This window comes from Salvelinus sp. IW2-2015, linkage group LG20 (genome assembly GCF_002910315.2).
Source record: "Salvelinus sp. IW2-2015 linkage group LG20, ASM291031v2, whole genome shotgun sequence".
NCBI lineage: Eukaryota > Metazoa > Chordata > Actinopteri > Salmoniformes > Salmonidae > Salvelinus > Salvelinus sp. IW2-2015.
The window spans coordinates 77,137,845-77,159,008 of NC_036860.1; the positions used below are offsets into that span (position 1 = coordinate 77,137,845).

The following is a 21,164-nucleotide window of genomic DNA, read 5'->3' on the forward strand; positions in this document are numbered from 1 at the left end:
TTGACACCGCTGGTGTAGAGGTCCTAGATGGCAAGGCAACTTTGCCCCAGCCGTACGCACTACCCTCTTGAAGTGCCTTGCGGTCGGGGGCGAGAAATTGCCGTAAGAGGTAGTGATGCAACCGTCAGGTGCTCTCGATGTTGCAGGGGTAGAACCCCTGAAATTCAGGACCCATGCCAATCCCACTACTTGTTAGCTATCCTACTACCTCTGTCATTGGTCATTTTTCCCCATCCCCTCTCTCGGAACATTTTGTCCTTGTAATTGGAATGACTTCATTTATCCCCCTGACATACATTAAAGTGCCACGGCAGAAGCACACAGTACCTGATTAATAGGGGCAGATTAAAACTCCACGTTCCCAGCCCTTCCCCTTGCTAGCTCTGGAATAATCACCTGTGCCCTGAAGAGTATAAAAAACTAAAACAGTGGAGGATTGGAGCAGAGGACTACACTCCTGTCCCGACCTCACCTGATGCTAGTGAGAGACCTTGGAGGAGGATGAAGGCGCCGGTGGCACCCCTCTCCCCCGTCTCCTCCCTATACCCCCTCCCACCGCCCCAGTAGCTGCAGATTAATTGGTAATCCGCTGGCCCCTCACTCAGGCCCTATCTAAAGAGCCAATCCATCCTCCCCCCCTGACACTGATGGGTTGCCTCTCCTGGCAATTGGGCCCAGATGGATGCTGAGATATTGCCGGCAAGTACAAGAGAGCTTTGGCTCTACTCTAACCTGCATAGCTACACAGGGCTGTGTGGGTGTGTTTTGAAGTGGGATACTAGTGGTATGGTGTAGTGGGGTCAGTAGTGAAGCAATGTGCGTTCTGAACGTCACCCCGTGTGAGTGTGATGAAAGCTGAGGAGTGGGCCYTGGAGTGCGTCTGTGACTGATTCCCAGTTTAATGGCCTGATTGGGWWMGGGAAGGTGAGGAGATGGGGGGAGCAGCCAGGACTCTGAGCCTTTAACAAGACTGGCATCCATGCTTAAAGCTTTCATTTAGTAACGCCCAGCCCAACAGCCAGAGAGGCAGTCGCACCAATCGATTTGGGGATGGCCTTTGCGCAAACAGTATGAGGTGGAGACGCTGATGCCTTTTTGTACCACCCAGCCTCCAACCTCTGCTGACTTTGGGTTGGATGAACTGAGAGTCAGAGAGCCTTCACATACTCTATATAATCCATAGCATAGCATTCCTATAGGCTGTAGTCTTTGCCTGCGGGARAGTTTCTGGATCAYGRAYCTGGAAGGCAATATCTTACTAAGTGGTTTCAGTATTATCCTCATGAGGCATAAAGCCTCCTGCCCTTTGATGGGGGGAGTTTAGTTCATAACTAGATGGACTGCATATTGTTTCTGCAGTCAGCTGACTGATGCTGGCTTGTGTTTCTACCTGGATGGCCATGCTCGGGCATTAGCAGCATGGAGGACAGAGGAGGAAGCTGACTTATGTGTCCGTCCTYGCCAGCTCAGCACTCTTCCCACAGCCCATTAGGGCCTAAARYATCTTGCCTTGTCAACATTAATCGCTTTCAGATTAGCAATGGTAGAAGGCTTGCCCTTTAAAAGGTATTTTTTAAAACAGTGGTGCTATAATGAAAGGTAGGGTGGATTAGGGGAGGGCTACATAAAGGGATCATTCCAGAAGTTTGGCCCTAATCTGACCTCTGGGATGTTGCAATATCTGGACCCATCAAAAGCATTCAGGGATTAAGCAGTGTGTAGCTTTGCCTAGTTGGCATGCACCGGATCACAATTTGGCATCAGAAATATGCAATAATGTGAACCCGGTGACCCGAAGTCGAATGTCATAAAAATGTATATTTATTATCTGTATCCTTAAATGCCTCGTCATGTCAGTTCTTTACTCGGCTAACCCTATTACAGTTGTCATGAGATGATGTAGGTGTATCATAGATTTGGCCAATATTTAGCTTACAATTTAATTCACTTTTTACATTAAATATGATACTTTACTCTGAGAATTTTTGTGTTTTAGTTTGCATACAACTAAGTAAAATATGGGTTTGATTTTGTCTACATTGTCAAATTAAAGGAAATTTGAGCTTTATTTTACCGTAAAAGCTTCCCTTTCAACTCTCCTAGTAGATAGCCTCAAGGGAGCCTTGATTTAATCTGCATGAGGCTATAACAGTCCCTCTGTGGGAGCTGATGTTACCTTTTGAAATGTCGTACACACACACTACTTGTTTGTTTTGGTGTTGTCACATCACTTAACTCCAGTACCCGCTGTTTTTCTGTGTGTCTTTCAGCGTTCACCATGATGATTATCCTGGCTCTGATCCGTATTGGTAAAGGCCGGGGCGAAGGCCACCCCCGTATYGCCCAGATCTCTGGYGTGCCAAACCTGTTTGGAGTGTGTGTCTACTCCTTCATGTGCCAGCACTCCCTGCCCTCCCTGGTGACGCCCATCTCTGATAAGAGGCGTGTGGGTACCCTGGTGGTGTGTGACTATGTCCTCATCCTTGGCTTCTACGGCCTGCTCTCCTTCACAGCCATCTTCTGCTTRGACAGCTCCCTGCTGCACGACATGTACACCCTCAACTTCACTGACAACTGTGACGTGCTGGACATCCCCGCTTTGCGCTACTTCCTGGGCCTCTTCCCCGTCTTCACCATCAGCACCAACTTCCCCATCATCGCAGTCACGCTGCGCAACAACTGGAAGACCCTCTTCCACCGRGACGGGGGCACCTACCCCTGGGTGGTTGACCGCATCGTCTTCCCCCTCATCACCCTGGTGCCGCCCATCATCGTGGCCTTCTGCACCCACAACCTGGAGTCCCTGGTGGGCATCACGGGCGCCTACGCTGGCACGGGCATCCAGTACGTCATCCCCGCCCTGCTGGTGTACTATGGCCGGCGCCACCTGGTGCCTATGCTGGGCACGGACGAGGTCAACAAGCACCYGTCCCCGTTCCGCCACACCTTCTGGGTGTGGTTCGTAGTGGTGTGGGCTACCTTCTGCCTCATGTTTGTCACAGCCAACATCATCCTGGAGGACACCAAGAAATGAGAACACTGACTGACTGTGAAAGACCGGTTTCTCTGTGTGGGTGTCTTGTATTTCTACATTCTCTCTACCTGAGGCCTTCCAGAACTTGGTACAGGTCGGACGGTGTGCCTTTTTATGCTGCTCTTGTAGCATGGGGAACCCTTTTAATTACAGTGGTAATCAGCAGTTGAAACAATTATAAAGTGTCCTCCCCGCCCCTGTTTCAGTAAAAAGCTTGAAGATGGGACTGGAGAAATGTAACCATTATCAAATTCATAGACCAAGCTATGCATGCAAGGACTAGCTTTCCATGATATCAAAATGATAGTTTTAACAATGTTTTATAGCTATATAGTGTTTATTTACATTTACTTTGTTTACAAACAGTCCCTGTTTCGGTAAAAAGCTTGAGGTTGGGGCTGGAGATGTAAACCATTATCAAATTCATAGACCGAGCTATGCATGCAAGGACTAGCCTTCCATGATATCACAATTATCATTTTAACCATGTTTTGAGGCTATATAGTGTTTATTTACATTTAATTTGTTTACAACATTGGAGTAAAACAAGCTTATATTATAGGTACTGATCAGTTGTGAGAGTTGAACTAAGCGGATGAGGCATTTCTAAGTTATATTCTTCAAGAATCAATGGGCACATACATTTATTAATTATATCAACTGCAGATCACCCCTTTTAAGAGTAATCTATACCATTTGTMGAAAGGGACCAAATATCTAGTGATTGTATGAAAGCTGCTACTGTATGTAGGAACGCAAGGAAGAGGACCTTGTTCACTCTGTTCCAGTGTCCCTCTGTAGAAAAATACAAGCTGAACAATCAAAGACTGTATTAGCAAGGCATTGCACTACACAACAGCACTGTTTTTAAGCATATACAAAGAGCTGGTCAACTTGTTTCCAAATGCCTKATTTTAAATCCAAAATAACTGAAGGAAGGATAGAGCAGGGAGGTGTCAGTGTTCCTCTGGACCTTCAGAAACAGTGTTGTGGCTAAAGACAGAATATGCTGAAACTATGGAGAGAGCTCAGTGGAGTAAAAATAGAACATGACAACTAACTCAACGCTCCTGTTGCTAATGGCAATGCAGAGAGACTTTAATGCGGCTTTAAAATTAACTTGGGATGGTGAAAAAAGCAAGCTAAATTAATCTGCGATAATCAGTTTATTACGGCTGGCATTTTTACATTCCCTACTGGTGGCTCTGCCTCAGTTCTCCTTGTCTTCCCTGTGAACAATGAACCTTTGTCCATGACAGATCCCTGACTGATGGGCCTGATGGAAGAGCTCCGTCTCTGGTCATCAGGAGACCGYTCTTGAGTTCAAACTCTGTACACATACCACCCTCATGTTTTACTGTTCACCACCAAATCATCAGCCCTTCATCAGCTCCATGTCAGCACCCGACTGCTCTCTGTTGAACTTTGACCCCAGAAAGTTATCAATGGCCACAGGAAAGTTTATGTTGGCTACATCACCAGGAGCCAACTGGTACGGTGCCTACTGTGCCCACAAAGACTCCTCTACAGTCGTCCCAGTATATCTCTTTTTGCAATCACTGGTTTGCTCATACCATGAACTGCACTGTTGGTTAAGGTCTTGTAAGGAAGCATTTCACGGTAAAGTCTACACTTGTTGTATTTGGCGCATATGGCAAATAAAGTTTGATGTGATTTTAACCATCTGTCTCGTGCTCGCTCGTAACGAGAACTTGTCAGCTGGCTGATTTTGTTGTCAGCTCTTTACTTGAGGTTTTATTACAGTTTCCTGGTAGCTCAGTTTGATCGACTAATTAGATGTTACTTCCAGACATGTGGGAACAGCCTCTTCGCCCCGAGCTCTGCTCATGCTGATATCCACATTATACGCTTCTGTCTCKTTGTCATGTCCTCTGGTTCTATATATCTATATATCTCTGCTCTATAGAATATATATTATGTCCCATTATAGTCATCAAGTTTGGAGCCCAACTACAGGAGTCATACCTTTGTAAAACAGTACTGTTGTTGGGGAATGTAAAGCATGTTTTGTGGTGTAGGGTTCCATATTACGCGGTCACATTTAGAATAGTGGTTTTCTTTTAGTATGTAAGTGCTAAAGTAATAGCTAAAGTGTATCGTTAGCTGCCTGTCATGAGCACACTCTTCGTCAAAAAGGGAAATACTTATTACCATTCATGGTTTGCACCTGCAACATTGCACAAGTTTGCACATAATTGCCTTGGGTTTTACCTTTTGTGTGTTTTACGTAGACTTTTGCAAATGGTTTATCATGAAGATGTTTGTAAGGGTTGATGACTATGGTATTTATCRAACAGTCTTCAATGGTATTCTTAACCCATCAATATATACAGCTTGACACTATTTAAAATGCATTAGACTAATAGTCATGCATTGTAGCATATTGATGGCAGTACYGTATTGTTGAGGACTATTGAATGAGAGACCTCTGCATGTTGTTGGTATTGTGTGTGTTAGGACAGAAAAAGAGTGCTGACTATTTCTGTAACACTGCTTCTCTTCAATKTTGGGTTCCTTCTGMTAATTATTACATTACATTTCTGCATGCAGCTCCTTCCAAAATTCTGTAGCCAGTAGTCAGTTGTTCCTTTAAGCCTCCAGATTGTGATGGATAGTTACAAATGTGCAATATGCTTTGAACTGGGTTGGGGAAGTAAGATTTCAAGTGAACATGAACTGTTTCTGAGAGTGTTTGTCTGTGTGTGTCAGTGTATGTGTCACTTTGAAAAGATTTAAAATGTGTATGTCTGACTCTTATTTAGAGTTGTGAAATGTGCCTTTTTCCCCGAGTTATTGTTTCAATTAATTTGTTGACTGTTGTTTTTCCTGCCACATCTTTGTTTTAAGCAGCCTGTCAGATAATTTAACTGGCTTACATGCAGATCCTAACTGACAACCAATATCTCCTCAAAATAAACTGGGATATCCCTGTCTTCTAAAGTGTGGGTTCGCCTCGTCTTTGTGACTTTGAGACAGTTCTGTGATTATTAAAGAGATATATGTCATTAACATTGTAATTTCAGAACATTTCCTTAATATATCAACATTTAATAGTGGAATGATAGTTTTTCACAATATTTTTTCCAAAATGTTTTTATTGGGCCCACACAAAATTAGCATTCTAATGGTGCAACCTTCTTATTGGCCAACAAAAGATGGACTGGCTCTTGTCAAATTAGTTCTGAGTGTTTTTTAGGCTTTTTGAGGTTGGTTAGGTTTTGCACATTTTTAAAACAAATGCACTATGTATTATGTGGGTTGAATGCTGTAACACAGAATAAAACAATGAATTAAAGTCCCATGATGGTAGACTGCCCCTTACTACATATAATCTTTTAACCATCATTTATTCACATTACTTCAATAAAATATTTCAGTCGTGTATAATACATTAGCTCTATTTGATGACTTTATTTCATTCCAAGTCATCTCATCTATATAGAGCTGCTGTCTGACAAAATCACTATTTTTAGTGATCCTTCAAAGTAAATAAGGTACTTTTAGGGCTCCCAAGTGGCGCAGCGGTCTAAGGCACTGCATCTCAGTGCTAGAGGCGTCATTACAGACCCTGGTTCGATTTCAGGCTGTATCACAACTGGCTGTGATTGGGAGTCCCATAGGGCGGTGCACAATTGGCCCAGCGTCGTTAGGGTTTGGCCGGGGTAGGCTGTCATTGTAAATAAGAATTTGTTAACTGACTTGCCTAGTTAAATACATTTTATGATTGCTGATACCAATACAAATGTTGTCACGTGCCAAATACAACCGGTGTAGACCTTACAGTGAAATGCTTACTTACAAGCCCTTAAACCAACAATGCAGTTTTAAGAAAAATACCTAAAAAGAAAAGAAATAAAAGTAACAAATAATTAAAGAGCAGCAGTAAAACAACAATAGAGAGGCTATACACAGGGGGTACCGGTACAGAGTCAATGTGCGGGGGCACCAGCTAGTCGAGGTAATTGAGGTAATATATACATGTAGATAGAGTTATTAAAGTGACTTATGCATAGATAATAACAGAGAGTAGCAGCTTCACTTAGATCATGTATTTTCAGGTAGAGATACCTCACGCAACTGCTCTCTATCACGTGTTTTTCTGTCTCTTCTCTTCTCTCCCTCTCTGTGTATGCCCCACACAGACTGGACAAGTAGGCATGCAATGGATTATGGTCATTGTAGTTAATTACCACGTTTTCTGCGCTAAACTATGTAGAATATTGGCCTGTTGGAAACTACAACTCCCTACTACTGTACATTGCACAGTCTGGGCTTGATCTGAAATTGAGAAATTGCTTTAAGAAAATGCTCATTGAGCTCACAGAAAAAACTAAATGGAATTAAAATAATTGAACCAAGGTCGGTCAATAAGTTGTTTAAATACTGAAAGATAACTGAAATGTTGGTTAATTGCTCAGCACTGTCTAATTGACTGAGGCTAGCAAATCTCTTGTCAATTTGACCACAGACCAGTCAATTTGACAATGAGATTTGCTGGCTCCAGTCAATTTGACAAGAAGAGATTTGCTGTCTCCAGTCAATTTGACAACGAGATTTCCTGGCCCCAGTCAATTTGACAACGAGATTTCCTGGCCCCAGTCAATTTGACAACGAGATTTCCTGGCCCCAGTCAATTTGACAATGAGATTTGCTGGCCCCATTCCATTTGACAAGAGACAGTTCATTGTTGAGTTGTTACACGTAGTACCTTTAGTTCACTGTGTTGCACAAGTTCAACCATTGTTCTTTTTTCAGTGGTTTTCATAATGGTTTTCAATGATTTTGTCTGTATGTGAATTCAATCAATTCAGTCTAAATGTTTTCAATTGTATGATTCCTATGTTTCTGTGTTGAAAAGGAAATTAAAGCATTTTGTTTGTCTGGACCTTTTGAACCTTAATTAAAGAACAAATGTTTGAAATTAACTCTTTGATGGTGAAGTTCTGTTCTCATTAAACTTTCACTTGTACTTACATTTCACTTCCTGTTTCAAAAGACCAATAATGTTCCGTTAGAAACCCTTTGATGATGAGGGTTTGAAACATTTCCAATTTGAAAGGCATGGTTTTGACAAAATGCAACTGTCAAACTATCCCTCACAATGCTGTTAAGCACTTTATCAGTTTACTTTTTCATATTCAGATGACTGTTTAGAATGCATGAATCACTAGTAAAATGTTAATTTGATGTAACTTGTGTCATGTTTATCGCTGTCATCTATCTCCTGTCATCATGTGGCGGAGTTTGGGAAGAAAGTGTCATTGGAGGGTGTGTGTGTGGTCTCCTGTCATCATGTGGCGGAGTTTGGGAAGAAAGTGTCATTGGAGGGTGTGTGTGGTCTCCTGGCATCACTTCATGTTTTCCACTCCCTGTCCTGTGTGAAGATCCTCCATAGTCTTTTGTCAGTGACAACAGATCCCTCTTTTTATGGTCATAATAAACCTTCCTGCTGAATTTCAATCTTGACAGGGCGGCGACACAGTCATTTAAAACACCCTCTGGCCTTCTATGTACAATACCTTCAGAAAGTATTCACACCCCTTGACGACTTCCACATATTGTTGTGTTACAAAGTGGGATTAAAATGGATTAAATTGAGATGTTTTGTCTCTGGTCTACACACAATACCCCATAATGTAAAAATGGTATTATGTACATTTTTATAAATGAAAGCTCAAATGTCTTGAGTCAGTATTCAACCCCTTTGTTATGGCAAGCCTAAATAAGTTCAGGAGGAAATATTGCTTAACAAGTCACATTAGTTGKAAAAATTGTGTTTAGTAGTGTTTAATATGATTTTTGAATGWCTACCTCATCTCTGTACCCCACGCGCAATTGTCTGTAAGGTCCCTCAGTCGAGCGGTGAATTTCAAACACGGATTCAACCACAAAGACCGTGGAGCTTTTCCAATGCCTCACATTAAAACAGCAGACATTAATTATACCTTTGAGCGTAGTGAAGTTATTAATTACACTTTGGATGGTGTCTCAATARACCCAGTCACTACAAAGATACAGATGTCCTTCTTAACTCAAAAAACGCTCAGAGATTTCACCATGAGGCCAATGGTGACTTTAAAACAGTTTAATGGCTGTGATAGGAGAAAACTGAGGATGGATCAACAACATTGTAGTTACTCTGCAATACTAACCTAATTGACAGAGTGAAAAGAAGGAAGCCTGTACCGAATACAAATATTCCAAAACAAGGCACTAAAGTAATACTGCAAAAAATGTGGCAAAGCAATTATGTTTTTGTCCTGAATATAAAGCTTTATGTTTGGGGCAAATCCAATACAAAATGTTACTGAGTACCACTCTCCATATTTTCAAGCATAGTGGTGGCTGCATAATGTGGGTATGCTTGTAAAATCCTAGAGGGAAAACCTGGTTCAGTCTGCTTTCCACCAGACACTGGGAGATGAATTCACCTTTCAGCAGGAGAATAACCTAAAACACAAGACCAAATCTACACTGGAGTTGCTTACCAAGAAGACAGTGAATGTTTGTCTAGCAATGGTTGTCTAGCAATGATCAACAACTAATTTGACATTTTGAAAAGAACACAATCCAGGTGTGGAAAGCTCTTAAAGACTTACCCAGAAAGACTCAACGCTGTAATCGCTGCCAAAGMTGATTGTAGCATGTATTGACTCAGGGGGCTGAATTCTTATCTAATGAAGATATATTTGCCTTTTATTTTTCATATATATATTTAATTTTTTACAAATGTAAGAATTTTTCTTCCACTTTGACATTACAGAGTATTTTGTGTAGATCATTGAAAAAAAATACAATTAAATCAATTTTAATCCCACTTTGTAACACAACAAAATGTGGAAAAAGTCAAGGGGTGTGAATACTTTCTGAAGGCACTGTGTGTGGATGTGTGTTTGCGGGTAGAGCTGTAATTGGAAATTAAAACTTTGCTTGGCTTAATTTATTCACATCTTATTTAATGTCTTCATGATTTACACCATGTTTGGATGGAGAGGGGAAGAGGGGAAGGAAGAGGGTATGGGGTGTTACTGAAATTGACTGCACTGCTTTAATTGGATCAAATGAYGATTTTTCTCTGACCTGGTTGGCCTCATCAGTACTCCCCCAGCACAGGGCCAGTGACACGTGGTTAGTTAGAAAGTAGACCGTTCCCAATACCTTGGCTGGCTCAGTTAACAATATAATGACTCATCCTCAGACACATGCAATAYGCCAACAGAAGAGTTGTCTGTATTTGCCACTACTCATTATGTGGTCTGCATTAGTGATTGTTCAACTGGCTGGCTCAAACTGATCCCCTGATCCATGCTGATTGACCATGTCTATTCCGCTGTGCTGACCATACAGTACCCTTTGCTGTGCACTGATTCCACCGTGTTTTCACCCACAACACAATCTTCATCACTGAACTTCCTTTTGTGCTGTAGTCTTTGATCATGGCGTTATTGATGTGGGAGAGGAGCCTATTGATCATGTATCTACTGTCTTAACCAGCGTTGATAGAGAGCAGCAGGCAGGTGCATGATTCTGGGTGCCAGGTAGGTAGCACAGGGAAGCATGAGGCAGGGCTCTCTGCTACTGGAACTGCTGCAGCCCTGAGTCACAGAGGAGCATACCACCTGCTCCTTATCAGTGGACACCTTCTGTCCTCCCTCCACTCTCCTTCGTTCTTTCTCCTCCACACCCTGGGGGAAGAGAGGATGTGATCAACCTGGCAATGCCAGGCTAGAGAGGATTATTCTAGGTGTTGTATTAGGAGAGGTGCCCAAACCGACATAGCAGAGGAAGTCATTAAAGAGAAAGCAGTAGTAGCAGTTGGATAGAAGTTCCCCTTATTCTAACAAGAGGGTTCTGGAGGCTAGAAGATCCGCTTATTCTAATGAGGGTGCTGGAGGCTAGAAGATCCCCTTATTCTAACAAGAGGGTGCTGGAGGCTAGAAGATCCGCTTATTCTAATGAGGGTGCTGGAGGCTAGAAGTTCCCCTTATTCTAATGAGGGTGCTGGAGGCTAGAAGTTCCCCTTATTCTAACAAGAGGGTGCTGGAGGCTAGAAGATCTGCTTATTCTATCAAGAGGGTGCTGGAGGCTAGAAGATCCACTTATTATTGTGGATATTCTAAGTGGATATTCATTAGTAGAGTAATATATTTTTCATGGCATGCAGTATGTATCATGTATTTGAGCCACCTTAGCAGTCGGTGGGTTTAATGGAAGTCTGTGGGAGAGATTCAAGTCACACTGGAAGAAGTGTTTTAGGGACGATGGCCAAGCCCTGCGTGGTGAAAAGCTCTTAGCGTCTTATTGGCTAGCATCGGGAAGGGAATAGACAGGCATCGATAGTAGGATAATAGGTTCCAACTAAATTACCCCTCCTCTCCAGCTACCTGTCTTAAATTGTTTTTAAATTGCTCTCCCTTTTTCTCTCTCCATCGATAGGTAGGAAGCCAGCACTYGTTGAATATTCTGGAGGAGCCACTGTSTGGAAAACATTTCAGTGATTGATTTATGACCATTACAGGACTCACAGTGGAACACAAATACCATTTACCTCAAGTCTATATTGTTTACGTTTTAGGGATGTTAAGGCGTCTGTGTGATCTGCCTTACCCTTCAGCTGTTCATCATCAATCAACTTTATCAGCCTACTGTCCCAATACTCAATATTCATTCGGTCTGCACTGGTTTCTCAAAAGCAACATCGTAACAGACTATAAATGGAATACCAAAATGTGTGAATAGCTTATCTCATGCTGGGCTGTAGAGAGTTTAAAATTGATGTTTAATCCATGCCTGGAATACTGCATATACATGTAGAGGAATATCTGATGTTTGGGAAAGGTGATAGTAGAAAMCGTGTTCTGTATAAGTGACAGACAGACCACATGATGGTATCTTTATGTACCATTAAACCCGTTCAGGATTCAGGACACAGGTGGCTAGAACAGGTTAATCCTATCTGCTGTCTCCTGTCTCACTGCTGTCTACTGGGGGAGGACTTGACAGCTGTCTGGTTAACACACTCTCAATGGCATGAAATCGCCTGTGACATGGCATGGGTTTCTCCAGTCCATACACACCTCTTACCCTTTCTCCGCCCCTACAGTACAACACAGACAGTGTCCACTCAGGGGTGTCCTAGTAGAAGATGATCTGTCTGGTTAGCTATCAGTCACCTGGAGGTCAGTGTTTTTTTGTGGGGTAGCACTAGGAAAGGTCCCAGTCAGGATGCAGACATGCACTCATACTGTAGGCCTGCTACACGGAGCRTTACTCTCTGTCTTGTTGCGTGTTTGCATAGCTCCATGTTGACAGCATGGCGGCCCAGCCTCAGACCGGACCGGGCTCTCAATCTGCCGTATTTACCCAGGATTCACAAGGGTTTCTCACTGAGGATCACAGTGAGTGAGCAAACACCATGGACGGGGTTGTCTCGCTGGCTGGCWGCTGTTTACTCTCGCTACAGTGTCAGGAGTGTCCTTGGGACTGTGCAAACAGTCAGTTATCAATCCGCAGACGCTGGCAAACCCATATTATTTCAARATAATTCTCTCATGTCCCMGATTTACCCCAATGTGTGTTTTTMATGWTTTTAAAATGRTTTTAAATCGGTTTATCTTGGCGAGCCCATGTGACAACGTAATGCTTAGTCWAGATMARTTATATGGGAGTCTTAGTTACTGTCTGATTGCATCAATATTTTCTTTAGAATAAAYGTTTATCTTAAACCCCTARTCCCTCACTCTTAAGCCATTGCTGACCACAAACTGCTGTGGTTTTGGTTTAGACATTTGACCAATCGACTGGCTCCTTACAGGGAGTGCGGTCCTCTCCTCTCCAAAAAAACTGATAATAGATTTTAGATGATAGGAGGGGAGAGAGGAGGGGGTGGGTGCTGGTAAGAGGGGTGGAGGTGTGTGAATTTGATCTGGGCGATAAGGCTCTCTCTCTCTCTATTCAGTGCCCAGAGCTGTTTGAGCCCTGCCTCTCATCCATCACTGGCCTGGGGAGCCGCCACACCATCGCACCGCCGCAATGTGTGCTGCATAGCAGATGGGGCAGAGTGCAGCAAGTCCCCCCCACCCCACACACACGGACACATTGCAGCATAGGTCCTAAGCCTGGTTTCTTATGTTTCTCACATGTCATGTCAGTTACAGTCCCTATACACCGTTTTGGCTCAACAGCAGTGCAGCACAGGGACTGAAACATTCACTGCCTCTGAACACCTGTAGGAAAACCCGTGGCAAGGTTAATAGTGTTTAATTACCACAGTACTACACAGCTCTTTGAGGATGACAGTGGCAGTTGCTAATCATGCATTCTCTCAATACCCTGCTCGCTCATTATTTATAAGCTACCTTTCCCATGTAGGTAATCAGTATGGGGGGAAGGTATATTTCACACTGGGCCTGAACATTTAAATGGGCCATCACTCAACTTCTGGACAGCACTGAGTCTATGTGATCACATTCCCCAGAAATGGAGAATAGAGGTCGACCGATTAATCGGAATGGCCGTTTAATTAGGGCCGATTTCAAGTTTTCATAACAATCGGAAATCGGTATTTTGGACACCGATTTGGCCGTTTTTTTTTTTCACCTTTATTTATCCTTTATTTAACTAGGCAAGTCAGTTAAGAAACATTCTTATTTCAATGACGGCCTAGGAACGGTGGTTAACTGCCTCGTTCAGGGGCAGAATGACAGATTTTTACCTTGTCAGCTCGGGGATTCAATCTTGCAACCTTACAGTTAACTAGTCCAACGCTCAGTCAAACGCTCTAACCACCTGATTACATTGCACTCCACGAGGAGACGCGAATGCAGTAAGAAGCCAGGTAAGTTGCTAGCTAGCATTAAACTTATCTTATAAAAAACAATCAATCAATCATAATCACAGTTAACTAACACATGGTTGATGATATTACTAGTTTATCTAGTGTGTTCTGCGTTGCATATAATCAATGCGGTGCGTATTCGCGAAAAAGGACTGTCGTTGCTCCAATGTGTACCTAACCATAAACATCAATGCCTTTCTTAAAATCTATACACAAGTATATATTTTTAAACCTCTGCYTATTTAGTTAATATTGCCTGCAAACATGACTCGTTGCGAACTGTGAAGACTATTTCTTCCTAACAAAGACAGCCAACTTCGCCAAACGGGGGATGATTTAACAAAAGCGCATTTGCAAAAAAAACACAATCGTTGATCGACTGTACCTAACCATAAACATCAATGCATTTCTTAAAATCAATACACAGAAGTATATATTTTTAAACGTGCATATTTAGCTAAAAGAAATCCAGGTTAGCAGGCAATAATAACCAGGTGAAATTATGTCACTTCTCTTGCGTTTATTGCACACAGAGTCAGGGTATGTGCAACAGTTTGGGCCGCCTAATTTGCCAGAATTTTACGTAATTATGACATAACATTGAAGGTTGTGCAGTGTAACAGGAATATTTAGACTTATGGATGCCACCCGTTAGATAAAATARGGAACGGTTCCGTATTTCACTGAAAGAATAAACGTCTTGTTTTCGAGATGATCGTTTCCGGATTCGACCATATTAATGACCTACGGCTTGTATTTCTGTGTGTTATTATGTTATAACTAAGTCTATGATTTGATAGAGCAGTCTGACTGAGCAGCAGGCTCATAAGGCAGCAGCAGGCTCATAAGCATTCATTCAAACAGCACTTTCCTGCGTTTTTCCAGAAGCTCCTCGCTGTGCTTCAAGCCTATCAACTCCCGAGATTAGGCTGGTGTAACCGATGTGAAATGGTTAGCTAGTTAGCGGGGTGCGCGCTAATAGCGTTTCAAACGTCACTCGCTCTGAGACTTGGAGTAGTTATTCRCCTTGCTCTGCATGGGTAACGCTGCTTCGAGGGTGGCTGTTGTTGTTGTGTTCCTGGTTCGAGCCCAGGTAGGAGCGAGGAGAGGGATGGAAGCTATACTGTTACACTGGCAATAGTAAAGTGCCTATAAGAACATCCAATAGTCAAAGGTTAATGAAATACAAATGGTATAGAGAGAAATAGTCCTATAATTCCTATAATAWCTACAACCTAAAACTTCTTACCTGGGAATATTGAAGACTCATGTTAAAAGGAACCACCAACTTTCATATGTTCTCATGTTCTGAGCAAGGAACTTAAACGTTAGCTTTCTTACATGGCACATATTGCACTTTTACTTTCTTCTTCAACACTTAGTTTTTGCATTATTTAAACCAAATTGAACATGTTTCATTATTTATTTGAGGCTAAATTGATTTTATTGATGTATTATATTAAGTTAAAATAAGTGTTCATTCAGTATTGTTGTAATTGTCATTATTACAAATATATATTTTTTTAAATCGGCCGTTTAATCGTTATCGGSTTTTTTTGGTCCTCCAATAATCGGTATCGGCGTTGAAAAATCATAATCGGTCGACCTCTAATGGAGAAGGTCATGGGTGGTAATATGACAGGCATGCTACATCTGTGTGTGTGCTGGGTGGGTAATTGGCATGAATGAGTGATCTGAGACTAGCAGTCCAAAGGTTCTCAGACAGGAAGCAGTCCATGGACTTCCCCTGGGCTAGCTAGCTCGTCTGACAAAAACGGTGAGAGTTTAAACTCTGTGTGTTTGTGTGATTGTGTAAGTATGTGAGTGTGTGGATGTGATTGAGTAAGTGTGAGTGTGTGTACCCACCCGTCTACAATCCCTCCCCCTTCCCCAAGGGCTCTGACCGTCGGCAGGAGGAAGGAGGCAGGCTAGCGTGCGCCTGGCAGGAGAGGATTAAGAGACACAGTTTGGATTGATGCGGTCCGACAGTGTCAGACAGTCAGCTCCACGCCTCTCATTAGGATACGCCGGCGGAATGTAAAATGTCTGCCGCTGATGGCAGCTTAAGCCCCATAGAGTGATGATGCCGAAACAGCCGCAGAGGAACTTGAGAGAGACACGCGGCAGCCAGGCAGCAGCTTTGGTCACTGTCACCTCTCCTGTCAGTGTCTTTGTCCTCGTACTATCTCTGTCCCTGTCTCTGTCCCCCTCCCTGTCCCCATCTGTCTATGTCCCTGTCCCCGTCCGTCTTTGTCAGTGTCCCTGTCTCTGTCCTTGTTCTTGTCTTGGTCCATGTCTCTGTCCCTGTTTCTGTCTGTGTCCCTGTCTCTGTCACTTACACACTGACAATTTGTCGCTTTGTCAACTGGAGTGTGAATCAACTACTGTGTGTATCAACTACAGTGTGTAACAACTAGAGTGTGTATCAACTAGAATGTGTTTCAACTTGAGTGTGTTTCAACGAGAGTGTGTCTACTAGAATGTGTATCAACTAGAATGTATATCAACTAGAGTGGGTCTACTAGAGTGTATATCAACTAGAGTGTATCTCAACTAGAGTGTATCTCAACTAGAATGTATATCAACTAGAATGTATATCAATTAGAGTGTATATCAACTAGAGTGTATATCAACTAGAGTGTGTCTACTAGAGTGAGTATCAACTAGAATGTGTTTCCAACTCGAGTGTATATCAAACTCGAGGGTATATCAACTCAGAGTGTATTATCAACTAGAGTGTATATCAACTAGAGTGTGTATCAAACTAGAGTGTTTGTATCAACTCGAGTGTATATCAACTGGAGTGTATATCAACTAGAGTGTATATCAACTAGAGTGTGTATACTAGGAATTGTGTATCAACTAGAATGTATATCAACTAGAATGTATCTCAACTAAGAATGTATATCAACTAGAATGGTATATCAATTAGAGATATATTCAACTAGAGTGTATATATCAACTAGAGTGTATTATATTTCAAACTATAGTGTGTCTACTAGAATGTATATCAACTAGAGTGTGTTATCAACGAGAGTGTGTTTTCAACTAGAGTGTGTATCTACTAGAATGTGTATCAACTAGAGGTGTGTCTACTAGAATGTATATCAACTAGAGTGTATATCAACTAGAGTGTATATCAACTAGAGTGTATAATCAACTAGAGTGATATATCAACTAGAAGTGTATATCAACTAGAATGTGTATATCAACTGAATGAATGTGTATCAACTAGAGATGTGTATTATCACTAGAATGTGTATCAACTAGAGTGTATATCAAACTAGAATGTATATCAACTAGAAATGTATATCAACTATAGTTGTATATCACAACTAGATTGTATTCAATAGAAGTTACAAACTAGAGTGTATATAACTAACTAGAGTGTATATCAACTATAGTGTCTACTAGAATGTATATCAACTAGAGTGTTATCAACTAGAAGTAGATCAACTAGATGTGTATCAACTAGAGTGTATATCAACTAGAGTGTATATCAACTATAGTGTGTTCTACATAGAATGTTATATCAACTAGAGGGTATAATCAACTATGTAATGTATATCAACTAGAGTGGATATGAATATAACTAGAGGTGTTATCAACAGAGTGTATATCAACTAGAATGTATATCAACTAGAGTGTGTATCAACTAGAATGTATATCAACTAGAATGTATATCAACTAGAATGTGTATCAACTAGGAGTGTTATATTCAAACTAGACAAGTGTATATCAACTAGAGTGTATTCAAACTTATAGTGTGTCTACTAGAATGTATATCAACTAGGATTATTAATATGCTATATAAACTAGAGTGTATATCAACTAGGTGTATATAACTAGAGTGTATATCAACTAGAATGTATATCAACTAGAGTGTGTTATCAACTAGAATGTATATCAACTAGATGTTGTATCAACTAGAGCTGGTATATCAACTAGAATGTGTATCAACTAGAATGTGTATCAACTATGAGTGTATATCAACTAGAGTGGTATATCAAACTAGAATGTATATTCAACTAGAATGTAATACTAGAAGTGTGTTCAAACTAGAGTGTATATCAACTAGAGTGTATCAACTTTAGTTGTGTCTACTAGTAATGTATATTTCAACTAGAATGTATATCAACTAAGAATGTGTATCAACTATAGTGTGTATCAACTAGAGTGTATATCAACTATAGTGTGTCTTACTAGAATGTATATTAACTTAGAGTGTATATCAACTAGAATGTATATCAACTAGAATGTTATATCAACTAGAGTGTATATCAACTAGAAGTATATCAACTAGAATGTTATCAACTAGAGTGTATATCACGTAGAAGTGTATATCAACTATGTGCACTAGAATGTATATCAACTAGAGTGTATATCAACTAGATGTTATCAACTAGAATGATACTCAACTAGAGTGTATTATCTAATGTATTCAACTAGAATGTATATCAACTAGAATGTTATATCAACTAGAATGTATATCAACTAGAGTATATCTAACTAGAATGTATATCAACTAGAATTGTATATCAACTAGAGTGTATATCACTAGAGTGTATATCAACAGAGTGTATATCAACTATAGTGTGTCTACTAGAATGTATATCAACTTAGAGTGTGTATCAACGAGAGTGTGTATTATAGATGTGTATCAACTAGAATGTATATCAACTAGAGTGTATATCAACTATAGTGTGTCTATAGAGTGTGTATCAACGAGAGGGGGTGTATCAACTAGAGTGTGTCTACTAGAGTGGTTATATCAACTAGGTGTATATCAACTATAGTTGTGTCTACTAGAGTGGTATCAACGAGAGTGTGTATTCAACTAGAGTGTGTCTACTAGAATGTGTATCACTTAGAGATGTATATCAACGTAGAGTGTATATCAAGCTAGTGTGTTCTACCTAGGTGTATCAACAATAGTGTATCAACTTAGAGTGTGTATCATACTAGAATGTTATCAACTAGAATGTATATCAAACTAGAGTGTATCAACTAGAGTGTGTCATACTAGACTTGTGTCTACTAGAATGTTATCAACTAGAGTGTGTCTAAGGATGTTCTACTAGAATGTGTATATCACCTAGATGTGTATCAACTAGAGGTTTATATCAACTGGGTGTATAACTAAGTCCGCTACTAGAATGTAATATAGAGTGAAATCTCAACTAGAGGGAATAACAGAGTGATCACTCAGACGTATCATAGAGTGATAACGAAGTATATCAACTAAGTGGATAATGCGTGTGTCAACTAGAGTGTATATCAACTCAGAGTGTGTCACTAGAGTGCCTTCACACTAGAGTGCAACTATATCAACATATGAGTGTATCACTTACAGTCGTGGGTCTCACTATGTATGAGTGCAATCTAGAATGTATATCACATGAAGTGTGCTATCTAACTAGAGGTAGTAATCAACTTGAGGATGTGTGATGTTCCAATAGATGGTCGTGTACTCAAACTAGCATGGTATATCTAATTCCTATAGAGTGTTCAATGATGGTATATCACTTGAATGCTGTATATAGAAGGTATTCAACTAGAGTGTATTCACTAGTGTCATTACTAGAGTGTATATCAACTAGTAATGTTCATCAACTAATGGATCATGATGTATATCACGAGGTATAATTAGTGTGGTACTGGAATTTCTCACACTAATGAATCCTTGTGTTATCAACTAGAATGTATATCAACTAGAATGTTATATCCTAATAGTGGTGTCTGCACTAGAGTGTGTATCAACGAGAGTGTGTATCAACTAGAGTGTGTTATAGAGTGTATATCAACTAGAGTGTATATCAATATAGTGTGTCTACTAGAGTGGTGGTATCAACGAGAAGTGATGATATTCAACTAGAGTGGTCTACTAGCAATGTGTATCACTAGAATGTATATCAACCGAGTGTATATCGCATAGTGTGTCTCTTAGGTGTGTATCAACGAGAGTGTGGTATCAACTAGAGTGTGTCTCTAGAATGTGTATCAACTAGAAATGTATATCAAACTAGAGTGTATCAACTCGAGTGATGGTCTACATAGACTGTGTCTACTGAATGTGTATCAACTAGTTGTGTATCAACTTAGAGTGTATATCAACTAGAGTGTGGTCAACTAGAGTTGTATATCAACTAGAGTGTGTCACTAGAGTGTATATCAACTAGAGTGTGTCAAATAGAGTGTTATCAAACTAGAGTGTATAATCAACTAGGTGTAATATCAACTAGAGTGTATATTCAACTAGAGTTGTGTTTTCAACTAGAGGTATATCAACTAGAGGTTTATAATCAAACTAGAGTGTGTCAACTAGAGTGTATATCCAACATAGAGTGTATATCAAACTAGAGGTGTGTCTTACTAGTGTGTATCAACTAGACTGTATATGTTCAACGTAGAGTGGTATCAACTAGAGTGTATATCAAATGGCTCGAGTGCTATAATAAGACTAGAGCTCGTGTCTTACTAGAGTTATAGTCAACTAGAGTGGTCTACCTAGAGTCGTATACACCTCCAGAGCGTGTATATCAACATAGAGTGTGTCTACTGAGTGTATATCAACTAGAGTGTGTGTCTACTTAGCAGTGTGATCTCAACACTAGAGTGTAATATAATCAACTAGAATGTGATGTGTGTCTACTAGAGTGTATATCAAACATAGAGTGACGCAAGCAAGAAGATGTGCGCGCTCGTACTTGAGTGTGTAAGTCTTACTAGATGTGTATAATCAACTGAAAGTGTTTGGTGTGAGCATGCCCCTCCCTAACATAAGTGAGTGTGACTCAACGTTGAGAATGGTGGGACGGAGTCAAAACTAGAATGGCCTGTATCGACTAGCAGCATGTGTACCCAAAATAGAGCCTCGCGTATTATCATGAACCTAGAAAACAGGTGTGGGGATCTACTAGAGTGTTAGTAATCAAACTAGGAGTGTATTTATCAACTAGAGGGGATGTTATCAACTAGACATGCATATATCAACTAGCTAGTGCTTGTAGTATCACTTAGAGTGTTATCAATTCAACATTGTAGAATGAAATACTGATCAACTAGAATGTCGTTCAACTCGAGGATGTATTATCAACGTAGAGTCAACGAAAAGCCTGTGGTCGTACTAAGACATGCTACTAGGTCTGAACTAGAGGTTGTATCTCACTGATAGGATGCCTATCAACTAGAGATGTGTGTTGTCAAGCATCGAGTGCTATACTCAAACTTAGAGTGTGTCTACGTACGATGTATATCAACTAGAGTCTGCTA

The 21,164-nt window shown here is 40.8% G+C and overlaps 1 protein-coding gene and 1 long non-coding RNA gene across 4 annotated transcripts; both read left to right on the forward strand.

The window, feature by feature from the left end:
• Positions 1-377: 377 nt before the first annotated feature.
• tmem104 (transmembrane protein 104) lies at positions 378-7,940 on the forward strand. The gene is made up of 2 exons (XM_024011051.2): positions 378-3,070; positions 4,294-7,940. The coding sequence occupies exon 1, from the start codon at positions 2,279-2,281 to the stop codon at positions 3,032-3,034; it is 756 nt and encodes a 251-aa protein (XP_023866819.1). The 5' UTR covers positions 378-2,278; the 3' UTR covers positions 3,035-3,070; positions 4,294-7,940.
• Positions 7,941-16,933: 8,993 nt separating this feature from the next.
• Positions 16,934-19,680, forward strand: LOC139022681 (uncharacterized). Of its 3 annotated transcripts, none has more exons than XR_011473749.1 (3): positions 16,934-16,978; positions 17,506-17,601; positions 19,659-19,680. It is a non-coding gene; the product is annotated as an uncharacterized lncRNA (long non-coding RNA). The 3 variants fall into 3 exon arrangements; XR_011473747.1 differs by having other exon boundaries at positions 19,643-19,675; XR_011473748.1 differs by lacking the exon at positions 19,659-19,680 and adding an exon at positions 18,054-18,085.
• Positions 19,681-21,164: the final 1,484 nt, after the last annotated feature.